Source organism: Trachurus trachurus, assembly GCF_905171665.1.
Source record: "Trachurus trachurus genome assembly, chromosome: 6".
Taxonomy (NCBI): Eukaryota; Metazoa; Chordata; class Actinopteri; order Carangiformes; family Carangidae; genus Trachurus; species Trachurus trachurus.
The window spans coordinates 16,209,496-16,228,530 of NC_139897.1; the positions used below are offsets into that span (position 1 = coordinate 16,209,496).

General features: G+C 39.7%; 2 protein-coding genes across 2 annotated transcripts; one reads left to right on the top strand and one right to left on the bottom strand.

The window, feature by feature from the left end:
- Window positions 1-5,213: 5,213 nt before the first annotated feature.
- neto2b (neuropilin (NRP) and tolloid (TLL)-like 2b) lies at window positions 5,214-11,925 on the top strand (the record flags this gene model as incomplete). The annotated part of the gene is made up of 12 exons (XM_083973535.1): window positions 5,214-5,223; window positions 6,685-6,741; window positions 6,927-7,085; window positions 7,724-7,972; window positions 8,192-8,239; window positions 8,856-8,983; window positions 9,631-9,732; window positions 9,988-10,114; window positions 10,483-10,596; window positions 11,088-11,218; window positions 11,301-11,393; window positions 11,476-11,925. The coding sequence occupies 12 exons, from the start codon at window positions 5,214-5,216 to the stop codon at window positions 11,923-11,925; spliced, it is 1,668 nt and encodes a 555-aa protein (XP_083829661.1).
- A 2,489-nt stretch (window positions 11,926-14,414) lies between these two features.
- On the bottom strand, window positions 14,415-18,414 carry LOC310987339 (uncharacterized protein; the record flags this gene model as incomplete). The annotated part of the gene is made up of 9 exons (XM_083973536.1): window positions 14,415-14,567; window positions 14,678-14,760; window positions 14,850-15,003; window positions 15,165-15,236; window positions 15,957-16,052; window positions 16,988-17,122; window positions 17,276-17,339; window positions 17,969-18,012; window positions 18,409-18,414. The coding sequence occupies 9 exons, from the start codon at window positions 18,412-18,414 to the stop codon at window positions 14,415-14,417; spliced, it is 807 nt and encodes a 268-aa protein (XP_083829662.1).
- Between the last annotated feature and the right edge of the window lie 621 nt (window positions 18,415-19,035).

Genomic DNA, 19,035 nt, shown 5'->3' on the forward strand with positions numbered 1-19,035 from the left:
ATTATTACATGTATGATGCCACTGTCTATGGGAGCTGAGGATGAGCATGAACAGATTATGGAGATTGTAAAGTAGAGAAGTATGCTTACAAATATTTTGAAGAACCAGGATTGCTGTGAAAGTCAATCAGGAAGCTTAGTCTCAAATGTAACCAACCAAAATCATCTCACAATGCATTTTATTCAGGGGTGTTTACACAGACTTAATACTTGTTTTCTGACAGGAGATCATTTTTCTTTCCTCTCCTTTCTTCTCTGTCTAATCTGTTGTCATGGGCTAAAGATAAGGATGGAGTTTAGCAAGAGCCCTTCCTGCTGAGTGATATCACATGTATCTAAATCTGTCTAGGACCAGGATATTTGTATATTCTCATTGACTGGGTCTTCAGGGACAGCCTGGCTTTGAAACCTACGATGACCATTATGTAAGGAATCATCTATTTGGATGATTAAAATTCTAGTGAAATGTACAGTATGTGTCAATAACAATCAATCAATCAATCAATCAATCAATCAATCAATCAATCAATATCCTTTATTTAACCAGGTAAAAAACTCATTGAGATTTAAAACCTCTTTTCCAAGAGTGACCTGGCCAAGACGGCAGCACACAACAGCTCAGTTGCACATCACACAAGACTCAAATAAAATACAATCACACATTTCAGGAAAACATGATTATTATTATTATTATTAAACATGACGCAATCACACAGTCCGATTGAGCTTAATTCTCTGTCTATTATAACATTATATAACATTTTTGGTTAATGCCCTTTAAGGGGAAAGTAAATTATGCATTAGGTGCGTTGAGGATAAGGGATTTTTGCGACACTATATGACCTGTGTTTGAGTTCCCAGCTGAGTGTAGGATTTAACACAGTGGACTGAGGGGTGATTAGTTGGAACATAATCTACACTTGTAACATCAAATGCTTATGGGCCGAGCACAGGCTATAAAATCTGTCGCGCTAAAATGTGTTGGAGAGGACCAAAAAGAAAAAAAAAGGAAAAAAGAAAAACAAATCAATGTGATGATAAATAAGAAGTCACTGGGAAGCAGTAATCTGTTCCACCCTATTAAAGTCGGGACTTGTAGGCTACTGTGCTTCCTCATCAACAGTAATAGGCCAAATCCACAGGGATTTCATGCCAATCACAGGCTCGTGGTGGTGTCTTAATGACTTTTCCTCGGAAGCTGATAAAAGTGCTTTTCTTCTAAATTCAGCAATCTGTTGTGTTTCACTGCGACAAGCAGATCGAGCAACAGTGGCACGGATTCAAAGCAAGTCCAGATAGTGTATTACTATGTGCTTGGAAACCTCTTAACCTCGTTGTGCCATGCATGGAACGTCCTGCTGTGTAATCCCTGACCTTAAAGATGACCCTGTCCTTGGAAGCTCATTGTTCTTTTCAGACATGCAAAATAATTTCCAATACAAGACACGCAGCTGGACATACATGCATATGATGCATGCGTGTGTACTTTAACAGTAAGGATATTAAAAAAGATAGAGTGAAGAAAGTGTGCAGCCCTGTCACCTGGCTCACTCAACCATAGACAATGCCAAATTAAAGATGTTAATTTCGTCCTTAAGCACATGCTAATAGGAGCAATCACTTGCCTGGGTAAGACTGCAATTAAAATTCTAATTACAGTTCTGGTCCTGCAAATGAACAATGTAGGATTCATTGTCCTCTGTCAGTTCTCTTCTGCAGTCTTGGCCTTCTTTTGATCGCGATCTGCTCACAGAAAAAGTTGTTATATGACAAAGAGATGTCTGATTATCTTCACATCACAGTTGACCTCTTTTTTTCAAATGTAGTGCATGAGTCTGATCTACGGCTGGTTGAGCTTTGTTGTACTTTTTTGGATTAGGGTTATACGAGACATTGGCGACTGTGCAGCTACTCTTTGTTATAAACTATTTGGTGAATTCCTATCAGTCACAATGCATTACATACTACTGCAACAAAACTGTATTGTGTGTTTTGAAAGTTGGCACAACAATTTTACCATTAGCTCCATGATGTGGTTTACCAGAGCTTTTATTGTGTTTACTGATTTCCTTCTGCAGAAAAAGTTTGTCCACGCAGTTGTCAAGAAATTATAAATGAATGAATTTCTCATTTTTGAGCTTTCAAAAAGTCCGACATGAAAACAGCCCTTGCTGATCTTAACCTCACCATAAGATCAGTCGTTTGAACAAGATGAGACTAAGAGGGATTGTTTTGCCAAAATAAATACTAATAGCTCCCTACAAAACTCATCAAAAGTTGCATTTCAGTTTTGTTGGTTTTTTAGGGAACATTGTGAACATGGTGAACGACTGTTTTCCTCAGCTTGTTGATTAGTTGGTACAGGGAGAGCCAACACCACACACATGCAACACCCAGAGAAGTGATTTTGTACAACATTGTATTCAGAAAAATGACAAGGCTGCAGCAGTTTGCATGAAGGAGGCAAATTAAGGAATCAAGGACAACACTTTTACAAAAGCTCTCCCAACATTACAGTAACTCAAAGGGGAAAACACAGTATTCCCACTGGCTTTAGGTTTTACTACAACACAAAGCTTCCCCGCTACTTGCAGCAGCAGCGCAGGTAGACGAACCAGGAGATTTTGTCTTTTGTTTTACTTTCATCTTTTGTCTCTGTCAAACCTAGTGAAATCCGATGCTTCCCAGGTCCCTGATTGCCTTAGAAGAAGCAGGGAAGACACCAGCCCTGTTACCATGGCAACAGATGCAAATTTCAATACCTTTGATGTGCAGTAAACAAAGGTGTATGTGAACCGGTTTGCTAGTTTGCATGTGTTTTTACTAGCGGCTATGTGACACACAGACAGACAGATGGTGACCTGCAGACAACTGTGGCCTCTGGTCATGACAGCAACAGCTGGTTTTGTCCATCGAGGCTTGTTGACGACCCGTCACTCGCACTTTCTCCGAGTGGTTCAAATGTCACGCAGCTTAAGGATGAGACAGTGTCTGAGCAGTCCTGCCCAACCAAACACGTCCTATAAAATAAATGATTCATGCGTCTCTGAGGCAACACTCTCACTTTATCATCAATCATAAGGGAACAGTGTCATTTTTAAACACGGGCCCAGATGATGCAACTTTATGATAGCGCCTATATTGTGTGGGTGAGTTTGTTCATCTCCTGCTGAATTAATTTACCCTGAGGTTGTTACTGCAGAGGAAAAATTGGTCCCACCTTACTGAATAATGATGGCCTTGGAGACTTTGAAAATATGGCCAGTGGGTTTTCTGATAGGATGTGTAGCTTTGTGGATTGCCGGGTCGCTTGAAGTTTGGTGGCTGCTGTTTTTCTTCTGTCTTACTGAAATTGTTCGTCAAGTTTTATGTGAGAGACGTAACTTCAAAGAAAGAACGATGGAAGAAATCATTATTGTGAGAAAAAAATAACACGCATAATGAGTTTTCAACTTAAATTACACAGGTTGGTTGTATGCGTGTCAATCCCACCACATCCACTTTTTGTATCAACTGCTAGTAAACCATGGTGCAAGGTCACTAAGTAGCTATATTCACTTTACTATTTTACTTAAACCTTTAAGTTGTTGTATTCTATACTTTAAACGTTTATTGTAATCCAGAAGGAAATATCGTACTGGTTACTTTACAGAAAAATTATTTTTCATACTCATCAGTTTATGACATTCATTTTTAAGAATACTCAGCTCATGAATATACACTACTACATCCGTAACATTATTTGATAATTATACTGCAGAGACCAAAATTTAGATTACTAGTGATTATATTTTGCTGCTATACTTCTGCACTTTTAAAGTGATAATATGTAACTTCTGAAAGAACTGCAGTCTTCCACTCATAAATCAAAAGTTGAATTCAGAAGCACAGCAACACTGCATGGCCCAATTCAATGCACTGGTGTGTGTGTGTGTGTGTGTGGGGGGGGGGGTATGACGAGTAGCTTGTGGTTACAGTATAATTACACAGCAAGTATCAGAGATGTATGACTGTGTAATTGACTGTTATGACTCGTTTATACATGTGAAACTGTGACATGTGCTTCAGTATCATTCTGTCATTGTCTTGTAGTCATAGTATGACATGTGCCTCTCATATCAAGGAGGGTATTCTATTTAAAAGATACTTCAAAAACAGTTTTGTAGAAGGCTACAGATGCATACGACCACACAAGTGTGAGTGTAAAAGGCCAGGGTGCATATTAGACTTTATCACTTATTTAGACTCAGGCATCTGTCAGAGTGAGATTGCCTTGGGCTGCCAGGAGCGCCCTTACATCGTCCAGAGCCACTGATTCAAAGCAATTACAATCAGCTGCTGAGGCACGAATCTGCCACTGAAAATTCTGACAGGTTGTGTTGTTAAAAGGCAACACATCAAAGGAAAATCTCCATCCCACCAACTCTTGGCTTCCATTTTCTGCAGCTCCAGCCAGCATTTTTTTTTTTTAAGGCTGCGGGCACTCTGTGTCCTTCTAGAAAAATGAGAAAAGACAACAGTGAATGTGCCCTGCTCCCTGCTCTGCATAGAAATGCACACAGGAATGTAATGTGTGACTGTTTTATGCCTACTGAGCTCTTTGGCACAGGTGTCCAGTGTGTGTGTGTGTGTGTGTGTCCGTCCCCTTCTGGACGCTTGCCCTGTAAGAGCTAATTAAATTAAAATAAAATGTTAATTCATAATATAATTCATGAATATGCTAGACAGGCTATGTGAGGATTATCATAACACTTATAACTCATGTATGATTATGCACATGCGCAATCATCTCTTCCCCCTTCTCGCGCCAATTGAGCCCAATCTTAAAAGCCGAGCAGCCGCAGACAGATCATCTGTTTATTTAAGAGGGGAAGTCTCAGACTGATACAGACTTGAGCTCTGCGGTAGCAGAGTCTCTGCGCAGGAAAACTCTGCTCTGCTGGTTTTGTTTTTGTTTTTTTGTCTTCTTTTTTTCCCCACAAGTGGAGACCGATGATAAATCAGAAGTCGTTCATCAGCGCTTTCTTTGCCCCAGAAACCTCTCGCTCTCACATTGACCAATAGGATGAGGATGAAAAGGTGAAAGTTGGACTTTGGAAATCTGTGGTTCGAACATTCGCTAATCCGGACCATTGATTTAAACGGGCAGAGGGATGTGAGGGATACACAGCTGGTTAAGTTTGAAACCCAAAGCCAGACAATTCTTCTGAGAGGATGCATGTAGGTGAGTGGAATTATTCATACTTGCGTGTGTGTTTTCTTAAGAGCGTCCAGTGAAACGGTGACTTTTCCTCTCTGTGTCTGGAGGAGTGGGTGATGTAGGAAAGTCATGCTTTCTAATCGAATCAGTGTGTGTGTGTGTGTGTGTGTGTGTGTGTGTGTGTGTGTGTGTGTGTGTGCGCGCGCGCGCGCGCGCGCGTACGTGCGTGCTTGCGTAAAATTAACTCCCGATATGCAGGTTTGATTTGATCCGTGCACAAAAGTCACGTACGTATGTAGGTGTGCGTGTTTTTTAAAAAGACCAAACAAACTTTATGATCGGTGAAACTGACAGCATAGTTCAAAACACACGGAAACTGTATTGAAGGTTTCTCTGGTCCAACAAATTCATGGTGCTGAAGTGACAGCTCCTGCAATACGTTTTTCTATTACAATTATTTATGTAGGCTTTTTTTTTTTTTTTTTTTTTTTTTTTCATTTTTGCTTGAGTAAACTAAAATGAAATATTGTTCCCCTTTGCACCATGGGTGCAGTGGGCAAGTGACAGGGGGAGGATTTAAGCTGCTGCTGCCTCCGTTTTTCCTCCAAACACACACACTGAACACAGTCGAGGTGGTTTGGTGGAGAGAAAAAAAAATCATTGGACAAAAACCTGGAGCTATTGACTTTGACACAGTGGGTAAATGTCACGACATTTTGCTCTGTCTGCCTTGGCTTCATTGTAAGATGTGGTGTGTTAGTGACAGTAGCCTACTGCAAATTCTCATTTGGGGTCAAGATTAGTGGGGATAGAGGGTAATCCTTGGATCTTTTAAAATTTACTTTACCATAATAACACACAACAACATGGAATAAAACATTAAGAAGCCTGTGTGAGCACAAGTAAATCATCATCAAGAAACTGAATTGTTGGACACCAATCAGCACTAGTGTTCGACACTGCTGCTCTGTGACTTGTATGTCACGGGACGTTTACAGCAAAATGCCAACACGTCAACTTGCCACTTTGATTAAAACTCAAAGTAAATTTCAGTGTCCCGTTGCCCTCAGGCTAGATGCCCTGCCCTATTTAGGTCATATTTTATGTAATGGGCACAAATGTGGCACAAGATTTGGTTTCATGAAGCAGGGATGATATTTCATTTGTCATTGATCATTCTTGTACTCAGCAGCACATATGGTAGTCAGCAGATAAACAGCCCCAGCTCTCATCCACTGTGATACATGTAAACATTTGGATGCAGAGATAGGAATAAGTTACAGTAAGGAAGCAGAGGAAGCAGCATGTCTTTACTCTCTTCCTGTCAGGTGTTTGAACTCCACACCACTGGCCTGTTGTGAAGATTCAGGGATTCAGAAAAGAGAACAAGCAAAGGCAGAAACCCTGCTAAGCTGTCTCTCCCTCATCCTTTTATTCCTGGACTGTGACCCTCTCACTCACACACACACTCGCTTCTTTTTACAGTCTGGATATTTCTCCTGGTCATTGAGGAGGGATTTGCCCTGGCACAGAAGACTAAAGGTAGGATTGATACTTTCATTAATGGATAGACCCTTGTTCTAATTTAACTACAGACTAGTGACATTATAACACAAGCAGGTGCACACAGCGGTGTCTTGCTGTGGTATCATTAAGTGTATTTTTTCTCTAAATTATGATTTACTGTCAGAATGTCATGTCTCAGCTGGATGTCATTTCACATGCAGATGGCGGAGCGGGATCAAAAGCAGCTAAATCTTCTCAGCAGTCACAGAGCTCTCGTCACTGTGGGAACTGGGTACGAAACACAGAAGGAGGCACCTTCAGCTCCCCCAACTATCCAAATACGTACCCTGCCAACAAAGAGTGCCTTTACGTACTGGAAGGTAACCAACAAACCTGAGGCTGATTATTTAATTTTGATGAGAGGTGTCTTACGTATTATATTATATATATATATATATATATATATATATATATGTATATTATATCAGAGTCCCTCTGATATAAACATCACTACCAACACTGTTTCATTTGCTTTGCGTACAAGATAACGTAGAATTCAATCCTCTCTTCCTTCAACAATGGCGTTGTTACATCACTCATATAAACCGATCACAAACGATGCCCTTTTTTTTATTTCTTGGCTTCAAAGCCAGTTTCTGACCAAGTTAATATGTGCAGTCTTGAAGTTTTCCCTGTGTGGTTGTTAAAGCACAAAGCACTGGCAGGTGATAACTTTTTCACAGTTGTCTTATCTCATTATCTCGCGCTCCAGAAAGGATATCAAACTCTGCTGTCATTCTGTGTATCACTTCCCCTGTAATTGCAACAAGAGCTGACAAAACAAAACAAAAGTCTTATTTACTAATGCTGTAAAAAAAAAAAAAAAAAAAAAAAAATCAGCAACACTGAGGGAAATTTGAAAGGAGCTGATTTTTTTTTTTTACCATCATTTTTTTTCACCATTATTATTTTTCTGAACTGACAACAACTGACTTACCACCATGCTTCCCTCCCCCAGCCCTGCCCCGCCAGAGAATAGAGCTCCTATTCGACGATGCCTTCTACATCGAGGCGTCGTTTGAGTGTCGCTTTGACCACATCGAGGTGCGGGATGGTCCGTTCAGCTTTTCGCCCCTCATCAATCGCTTCTGTGGCTCGGCCAATCCGGGGCTCGTCCTCTCCAGTGGTCGCTTCATGTGGATTCGCTTCTTCAGTGATGAAGAGCTGGAGGGGATTGGCTTCCAGGTCCAGTACAGCTTTACTGCAGGTGATGCACACGCAGTGGGATGGTTTATTGGTCCCTGTATGGCAATGTTCTCCCTGCACCTTTCTGATACTCACTGAATGTTCATGCGCTGAAATAATACTTCAATCAAATGCCTCTTACCGGCCAATCACATCTCTGTATTTGGACTGATGATGCCTCTCAGTGTGATATCTCTCTCTCTCTCTCTCTCTCTCTCTCTCTCTGTGATTTCCCCTCAAGACCCTGAATTTCATCTCCATGTGGGAGGACTTCTAAACCCTATCCCAGGTAGTAGAACTACATACTTATTCAAATCATTTTTTACATTAAACCAACACTAAGGAACTTTTCAACCTTCATAAAATATTTTCATAACTTTTGTGATGATACATCGACTTACAACAAGTTGAATGACACCTCTGTCGTGGCCTGAGGGGGTCTGTATCTCTTTCTCTGGCACTAAGCAGCTTTGAGGAGCATGGTAGGAACCCTGCTCTCACTTAAGTTTCACTTTCACTTTTGCGAGTCACAACAAGGAGGGAACAGGCAAAACGGCACTTTAGCAATGGATTATGTTTGTGTTTTCACTTTGAAATGATCCACTGGAAACAGAAACTTAGTTTTGATGTCTTCTGTTAATTTTAATGCAGGATATTTACAGGGCTTCACGCTAGTGTTCATGGGAAATGGAGTCTTCCTTCAGGCAAAACACTACCGCTTTGGTCCACAGGCGCTGCCAAACTCAACCAAAACTGAAAGTTCTTTAGTACTGCTTTAACATGTGATGCAGACTCATGGCTATTTCCCTTCACCACCACCACCACTAATCTCCCTCTTCTCTCTGGTGTGTTTCCACTTTCTCTGCCTGATATTGATATTTCCCTGCTCTCTGTCTGTGGGGCAGATTGCCAGTTTGAGCTGACTGGACCTGACGGCCTGATCCGCTCCAGTCAGGTGGAGGAGGAGTACAAAGTGAAGCCAGACCAGGCAGTGGACTGCATCTGGACTATACGAGCCCCAACAAACAATAGGGTATGGCATACTACAGTGTTTTACATCGACATTTTTCATTATTTTCTTTCAAAATGTAAACCAAACAATTAATCTGTTTGTCAACAAAATGAATGGCAAATTATTGGATTAATGGGAAATGAAAAATAATTAGTAATTTAATCACTGGTTGCAGACCTAATGTAACATTTTCGCCATTTAGCTGATGTTCTACATTGTCAGTGATATGAACCGCACAGGATGACAATACAGGAAAGAAAGGCTGAGAAAGTATGAACCAAAGGGAGATTAGAAAATAATAATAGCCTACCTTTTGTTGAGGAGAGAGGACGTGATTTATTTGGAACCAATTGACAACACAGTGGTTGAAAAGAAGAGTTTCATGTCTCTAGTGTATTATGCATCCTCTATATCTCTTTATCTATTGTGATGTGCGCTTGTTCCACATACATGTACTTAACATTATCATAAGAATGTGGATTTGAGATTCATACAACATAGAATGTGTTTTATGATCAAACATACAGTACATCCAAGCTGTGGATGAAATAACTCCAAATGGGACTTGTCCACATGTCAGAACCTCATACTGTAGCAAAGAAAAACACACATAATAGCATGAAAAAGTGACTAAATGTATCATATTTCCTACACATTGATTATTCCAGATTTACCTACGATTCTTGGAGTACCAGATGGAAAACTCAAATGAATGTAAGAAGAACTTTGTGGCTGTTTATGATGGTAGTAATGCCATTGAGGACCTAAAGGTAATATAATTTATGTTATGAAATGTACTGTAAAATTATACAGTGTATTTTATTTGCGGCACATAGAATTTTTTTTTCATTCTTTCAGTTCTGAGTTTCTCTCTCCTGATACAGTGCATCTTTCCTTGTCATGGTTGTGCCTCTTTTAATATCACATTTCAAAGAGAAATATATAGCAACTGTTCTACAGACCTTGGCCTCAATGAGACTGCACATCCAAGACTACGAGAGAAAATAATGTGTGGTTTCTTGCAGGCTAAGTTTTGTAGCACAGTAGCTAATGACATCATGCTGGACACTGGTGTGGGAGTAGTGAGGATGTGGGCTGATGAGACGAGCCGTCTCAGCCGTTTCCGCATGCTGTTCACATCTTTTGCTGACCGTGAGTTTCTCCTTCAGTTACTCTTAACCTCTGTCATTTTAATCTTTTTTCTGCCAATGTCCCATTTGTTTAGTTGCTGCTGCTGTGAGATGGAAAGTACAGTGTGTGGTCTGGACTGCAAACATATCTGTAATAGCACTCTCTTGTGTTGTCTACTCAATATTGTGGGTTTTAAAAGTAAGGAAGCATTAAACTGTATAATGTCTTGTAATAGTACTCCTCATAAAAACAGAACAGTGTAGTTATAATTCAATAAGTACTTGATAAACAATTGGAGCAGAAAGAGTTCCAGGAAATAATGAGTTTCCTCTTACTGTTAATTTGCTTTTTCTGCCTTCGTCACAGATACAACTTTGTTTATGTTTCAGCACCCTGCTCGGGCAGCGCATTCTTTTGCCACAGCAATATGTGCATCAACACTTCTCTGGTATGCAACGGCATCCAAAACTGTGTCTTTCCCTGGGATGAGAGCAACTGCAAAGGTACTCTAGTTGTGCCAGAACACTTTGTCATGTTATATAAGATGATGCATGTCATGCCTGGCTTTGGTGTCACATTGACTCTCCTTTGAGGATCCTTTTTCTCAAATATCCCTGAAAGTCTGCGATGTAATTTTTCACCCCGAGTCCTACAGAGCAGTGAATGTAGGTCAGTGTCGGGCACTACAGGAAATTCTTACAAAATTTCCTCCTGGCAGAGAAAGCAGAATCTCTTCATCTTTGGCACCTCTCCAACTTAAGAACCTGAATGGCCTTTTGTCTGATAGAAGCTCTTTAGCACCTTGGTTGACTGGGATGGCTGTTCATCAGTGCCTTGACTCTTAGTGACACCTCTGAACTGATCCTGGCAACCAAAGATAGAAGGAATCCTGACAAGGATGACAATGAGTAAATGACTGATATACTCTCAGGGCACCTGAATGGTGTTCATATTTATAACCTTCCTCATCCCTCTCTTCATCTCCGTTATCCAGAGAAAAAGAGCAAAGGTATTTTTCACCAGATCACAAAGACCCATGGGACCATAATTTGTGTCTCTACGGGAGTAGTCCTGCTGCTCCTCATTGTCTCCATCCTGGTGCAAGTCAAACAGCCACGAAAAAAGGTAATAGACAAGTCACAATTATACTACAAAATATCAGTGTAGAAATAATTAATTTATCAAGCTTTTTAATCATATTTTAAAGGTGTTGGTACGCAAGAATAATCTGTTTCAGCGTGGCGACTTCCAGGAGGTGTTTGATCCTCCCCATTATGAACTTTTTACTCTCAGAGACAAGGTTAGTTTAATCACTTTGATCATTTTTAACTTAGCACAGCCATGTTCTTTAAAAAAAAAAGTGACAACGCTCTTCTTTTTAGGAGATGTCTGGGGACCTTGGGGAACTATCAGAGGAACTTCAGTCTCTGCAGGCACTCAGGAGATCCTCATCAGGCTCCCGCTGCATCCATGAACACCACTGTGGCTCTCAGGCCTCTGTCAACTCCGTCAAAGCCAGTCAGGGTGCGCACAGCCTGGGGAGGGGATCCATGGAGCTTCCCCCTTTCAGAGGCGACTTCCAGAGCACCTTACCTCCCTTCAGGGACTTGAACAGCAGTCTGCGTAAGAAGAGCTGGCCTAGTATGAAACCAGGCCGGATGCAGAGCCATCACAGTATGGGGGACAGAGCACTGGGACGACAGGATAGAGTGATGGAGGAGGATGAAGAGGAGGATGAGGATGCGAGGTACGATGTTTATGTGCGTAGAGCAGGAAGCCGAAGAGGGAACTATGAAATGGCCCAGCAGAGATCTTTGTCAATGGACTTCTGAAAAGAAAAGACGAGTTTGGCACCTTAAATACTACAGCAGCAGTTTTTCAATCACTGCCACAGTTTGGAAGAGGTCACACATTTACAGGAAAGAGGAGGAAGAAACTGCCAAGACGGTGTGACTCACTCACATCTCACAACTGCCAATGCTGTGTATTGTTCTTGTGATTGATATGTTTTGTTAAATACATTTTACTGTAAAGGAAATAGATTAAGAATAAGAGTAGGCCTGATAACACTTCTGGAAACAACAGAAAGAAGAAATTATGAATAAACAATAGAGGTAAAATGACAATTTACACCGAAGCAGGTGCACGTGCGTCTGAAAGGATGAGTCACACAGGTGCGCTGGAATTTTCCCCTTGAAGCTGCTTGCCAAAATGAAGTGTTTAATCATCCACTATTCCCGGCACTCCTGTCCCATCAAAAAAACAAAAACATCAAAACAGTTTCGCTATGTTTTCTGAGTGTAAACAGATTTAGTAGTCTGCAATAGAGGCAATTTACAGATTATTGTTGTTTAACGAGACCAACATTGAAAAGGGGTTAAAGGTCCATGACAATCTGTTTGTCACCACAACATAGGGCCTTTTGACAGGTTGCATTAACGGGCTATTTCTTAAATTTTGTTTGTCGTTGATGATAACTCAATAAAGATCAGATAAAGAATCTGTGAAAATTGTTCATATTCTGACATTAGAAAAGTAGGAAGTATATCACAAATGACCATAAATGTGTCCGTTGTGTTGCCTTTTCTCACATTGGCACAGCTTTGTTGTTTGTTAGACCAACTGCTACATAACCTTGGGGCTGGAGGACAGAACACATTTAGAAATCCAGCGTCATTTCTAGGCCACAGCCTCGCAGTTTAGTCAGCAAATCTGTAGGCTTCATGTATCATATTCAGAAAATTCACTGGGCAGATAATTAATGGAGCAACTACGCGTATGCACAAACACATGAACATGCAGGCTTGTTGCTACAGGATGGGCACTGTTTGTGCCAGTGAACCCTGTCATGCAATTAGTGTTTGAAGTATAGTCTGATATGTCCAAGAATGAACAAAATCATAAGAATTTAGCTCTGTGGGACTTTCTGCACATGTTAAAAAGAATAAAGATATGATCGAACAGTCACAAATACTGTTAATAAGTCATTCGTAATGACTCATTAACTTATTAGCACTGGACTGAGCAATACGTTTATCAGGAAGGAATATTTTTTTAAATCTGTGTCATGCCCACACTGTAAATTTGCTGAGCTACTAAACTGTGGCATGTCGTCATTATTTGTGTCACAATATGTATGACTAGTATATCTCATACACATCAAATAATGAATATCCGTGGAAACTAAAATTAGGCGAATAAATGCAGGAGACACCGGTTGTAAGGCTTTTTTTGTTACAGTAAAACAATATCACATTTGGATCTGTGATAAAAGCTCAAGTTATGATCATGCAGAAGGTTTTTGTTATTCTTGCCACAACTGAATTCATATTAAACACATGAAAAAATGTTTTTGACAGACGTATCTCCAATCTATCTCTGTGTGTATTATCTGCCTGATTCAACAGTGCAGTCATTCTCTGTTGTGAACCCTGTTATCTCAAACCCATGTCGCTGACTATATGTTTATCAGTAAAGGTAAACTGTGCACATCACGTTCACAAAACAGTGCAGTAGATAAGTGACAGTTTGACCACTCAAGTAAAAAGCATGCATGCTTTAACATGGTCATGGAGTTCGAGACACTATAACATGAGAATGTGCTGATATCTGTGCCTGTGTGTATGTGAGAGACCATATAGCTGAGACGTTCTTATATAAGACCTCAGTAACACAAGTACGCAATATTTTTTTATGAGATAAGTTAACGGTTGTCGTTGGACCCAGACATGACAAACCGTACCAGACACTGTGTTCCCTCTCTTGTCATGCTTCGTGCTCCTCAGATTGAACTCTATATTATCACAGGTGACATGTACTTCTGAGGTGACAGAGAGGTGACTGCATGTGTGCTACTGTACCCCAACAGTTTTTTTCATTGTTCTAACAATGAGTGTTTAAGTACTGTTGAATAACAAGTCAGCAATAAAACAGCTGGTAATCACTACAATTCTCTTTGGCATCTTTTATATACAATACATTGATAACACATAAATACAACACAATTGCACAATTTTGGGCCTTCTTGGTCTCATTTATACAAAAAAAATGCTACTTAAAATATTACAAATCACATTGTTTACTACATGAACAACTGAGCAGTTGCAATGAAAAGCACTGCCTCTGTCATTGCCCGTTTTAAGGGTCTTTGTGTTTCCTTCATCTTTTTGTTCCATTTCTTTTCGACTTCAGTCTTTGATGAGAGCATTTTATCTTCCAGTCTAAACTGTCATGAAGTCATGAAGTGTGCAGACAGTCGATGCTCCTCGGGCCAGCAGCAGGTTGTTCCAACAATTTTTCTCGCCGTGTTCAGAGTCAACAATCAAGATGAGATCCTCAGCGATTCATCAAAGAAGGGAAGTTGGTATTGTGCCACCAGGGGCGTGTTCTCCCCAAGAACAGCTTCTGTGAAGTTTGGTCGTCTCCAGGCGTAAACCATACTGTTCAGGAAACCTTGCAGGGACACACTGGCAGCCTGAAATACACACAAAAAACTTTTTTTTACTCACAACTCAGACGTACATTGGGTGCAATTCTTAATTTCCCCCCTCATTTGAAGTCTTGATTTTCAGAGATGCAGCCTACCTGTATCACGAAGAGGCCAAATAGACTTTTCTGTTCAATATCGGTCAGTATCATGAGGGTGGACATCAGAATTAGCATAAGAGCTGCAGGGGGAGGAAACGTAGAATATGAGTCTGATAGTGAGTCAAAGCCAATGAAACAAATTACATTACCATTAAGTATGTGTCCATACCTGGTGTCCAACAGAATAGGATAACCATCACCATATTTCTTGCTGTGGAAATCATTCTTTTGAATTTCCTTCTTGAGCGTCCATCTCCTTCCACTGGAAAAAGATTTGAATGCTGATGTCTTTCATACCATTTTCTCACATTGTAGTACATTACCTAACACAAGAAAGGAAAAAAAATATTACAATCTTCTTATGTATATGTAAGTACACTTCCCAAACCTTTACATTGTATCACAAAATAATGAAAATGAACAAAACTGCAAATAAGAATGTCAAATGTCCTCTTGAGACTAGACAAGTTAATTGCTTACTTACAGAGCAAGACAGCATCACTGGTACAACAACGAGGATAAGAAAAATTCTGATGAAAGTATCATGGAGTTTTTCCTAGTAAAAAAAACAAACACATTAGGACATACACATATTGTATATTGACAAAAAATGACATATACAATATAATAAACACAATAAACTACAATACAAATTGCAGAATATTTGAAGTAAAACAACAGAAATGAAAACAAAGCCTGAAGCTAAAAGCAAGTGGATAAAAGTGTGTCATTAAAGAGTTTTATACTCACAGAGCTTGGGCAAGCGTCCCTCCAGACATGCAAGAACAAAATACAACTGAGAAAAAAGAACAATCAAAAAGGTCAGAAACACAGGGGAACAGACCTATTTCACTTCTGTAACTTCTTTAAAAGAAGTGACCGTGAAAGTTGTTCATCTTTGAAGGTTGTGTGCTCACCTGGTGCAGTACATGCTCTCATTTTGGACATCCCCGTTCGCTGACCTGTCGGTGCTTGGGATCACCAAAGCAGGTTTTATGAAGTGGGTGAGGATATATGCTAAGTACATGGCAATGGGGATCAACCTATGAAAGAGAGAGAGACAGAGTTAAATTGCATAAAGGTAGTTTCATGAGTGGATTACAGTGTTTAAAATAAGTGAAACAACTCACCACGCCAGGGCGTATAGAGGTATAGCTACCATTTGCCTTCTACAATGACTCTGTAATGAAAGACATAGTGAGAGAGAGATGATTGAATCCATCCTGACTCCTCTCTGGACAAACGATAATCTATACCAATGCAGTTGAGGACTCACCTGTCCGCCCTCGTCCCCTGATCTCCATCCTCGGATTACATTTTTCGATTTCCATGCGTAAATCACCACCAGCAGAAATGAAACAAAGTAAAATGTCTGGAATAGAAAAGAACACAAACACATAAAGAATATATAATGAAATCAAATGTGACAATAATGAAGCTGAGACAATTATCATTCAAATACAACTCCTCACAGGGAGGGATCCTACTCTGAAAATCGAAAATCAGTTCCTTCATGAGGTTAGAGATCAATACTCCCAACAAGTTCAGACGACTGCTCTTTGTTTTTATAGGGACATTTTTTATGATTCTTCATGGGGACATTTTTATTACTCACGTCACGTTGTAAAAATGCTAATAAAAAGTTTTGCTCAAAATCTATGATCTATTATTTCTTATTATGGGTTATTATCATTATCAAACATCTCAATTTATACCAACTTCACTACAGTATCGACTGAAAACCACATCTTGGAAATTATTCATCTCGGGTTTGAACTGACGTTCAGGTCATTCAGTTCAGAAATGTGAACGGACACAGTTATTTTTAAATATTGAACTTTTAATAAAGGCTAAATAGTTTCCATATCTACATTTTGAAACAAATCCACATCCTGAACTGAATGAAGTTGCATAACACTGTTCTTGTTTCGACATTACATTATTTTCTCTGTAAAATATCCACTCTGCTTCAGAGTACTGCTGTCTCTGCAAATCACACGTGGCAGACAATATAAAACTTGTGAATCATAATGTTTACACAAAATAGTAATTAAAACTTGAAACATGCTGTGTCAGGAAATAATAAAATATTTAAAAAAACTGACAACAAGATCCACCTCACCATTTTGCTTTATAACGAACATAAGGGTTTGAGTCATTTTACTCCTGGGATGATGTGACAGTGAATGTTTGTAACCAAGGCAAGCCTCCCCCTTTTTATTATTACTTTCCTGTTATAGTTTAGAGGAATTCATCTTGTAAATTTATATTAATTTAAAACATGTATTTAAGAGCTCAGTCACTCACCAGTGACAGTGGCAGGCAGTACAGACAGATGAGTACACGATGGTCGATGGTTTCAATTTTGTTCACGACACTGGTGAACATCAGGATCAGAGCAGCCAGAAGGTCTGCGAGGGCGAGCTGCACCAGGAGATGCACCTGCACACAAACACACAAAAATCAATACATTTTCCGCAGCCTTTTAAGCCACAGTAGACTGAGTCACTCTGTGCCAAAGTACTTCCAACAAATCAATAAACTATATCAAAAAGAAGCTTTTCAGTGTGAAGCTTTTCAAACAACTTGACTCACCTGTTGTTGTAGATGCCTCCATTTCACTATGGAAACCACCAGGACAGAAAAACTCCCAATCACACTGCAGGTAATCAGAAATATGTGAATGGCAGACAGTACAATCATATCACATAACACACACACATTGTTGAACATGTGCGTAAGATTTTACAAGGAACGAGGATCACAAAGCTGAGCCAAGGATTGGTTTATTGGACAACTCAGTAGATTACACATTTTGAAAATAAACTTCAGACACACGTGACCTCTGCATGAATAAAAAAGACATAACTCTCGTAAAATAGTGCACGTTAAATCTTTATCCGCCTCTTGGCCTTTGTAGAAACAAACGGAAAGTACAGAGTTCATTTTCTCCTCCACTAGTTTGTTTTCCCTTTTACGGTTTTGCTTCCTTCATCACAAAGCAAGAAAGATACATGATTAACTATGTTCACTGAAGGGAGTTAAATTTTGCATTAGCGGCCTCCAATTCAATGACATAGGCTACATTTGAATTTCAGGAAGCAACACAGACAGCAATGACCTAAATAGACTTGAAACATGCAACGAAGAAAACATAGAGGCTCATCATGCCTCGTGCCACATGCTACCTTACTGGTTTGGCAGATTTAATGAAATGAACCAACTGTATACATACACTTGTAAAACAATTCATGCACGAGACTGAAAAAGTATGAGGAAGCATATTACCTGGGAGTCAGAAACACCAAGTAGACATCAGATAGAGCATCAATCTGAAAAACAGAATACAAGTATCTGTTCAGAGATGAATGGCAATCATTTCCCGCCTAAAGATTTTCATACAAAAAGCTATCTTCATTTTGCTACTATAATGGAAAGTATTAAGTGTAATACCAACCTGAGCTCTATCCAGTGTACCGTTGAGCTCTATGGAAGCCATCAAATAAAAAGTCTATCCACACTTCACACACTCTGTTTATAGGCAGCTATATTACCTGTCTCCATAACAGACCTTTGTGAAAATGAAGTTTTCTTATCAAAGCACGCCTCTATAAGCATCTGCACCTTGTCACATGCTGTTTGACTCCACCTGTTGTGGGTGTGTAGTCATGTCAGTACTGTTCAGTGGGAAGCCCCAAGAAGAATCATAGGGAAATGTGTTGTCTCACCGTCATTCTTTTAAGATGTTATGGCAGTTGAGGGGGCAAAGAAAACAGTGAGATGAAAATTGGAAATTCCTCAGTGCTGTTTGAATTATTATCCTCCTCACAAACATGTAGGCTATGCCCTCACATGTCCTGCTTTCCTAACAATTTCTATAATGAAATAATAGCCTACTAGGCTAATATAAATTGCACAAATAATTTGACTAATAATTTACAATTTGGTATTCATTAGTTGCTTTTTTCAACTAGGCTATTTGTTTTATACATACATTATACAATTTCATTTTCGTCCTGCATATATAGGTTCATCACACCAAAGCTACAAACCGCCTTATGACAGACCAAGGCGGTTTAGAAACCAATAGTAACAGAGTACCGGTAGGCTACCTTTCATCACATTACGGGTGTATTTTTTCCATATGACAATATTATAGCGACATCTGATGGTAGGAATCGGCCTTGCGTTTGATATCTTGATATTAAAACACGTCTTTTGTCTTTTTCTATTATGTTGAAGTATTTAGCCTGCAAAATAGTGCTCCAGGATTATCTGTATGAATAAAGGAGCTAAAATATGTGCGCGAGGAGAAAACACTACAAAAGTACACTGACTCATACAGCCGCTGTGTT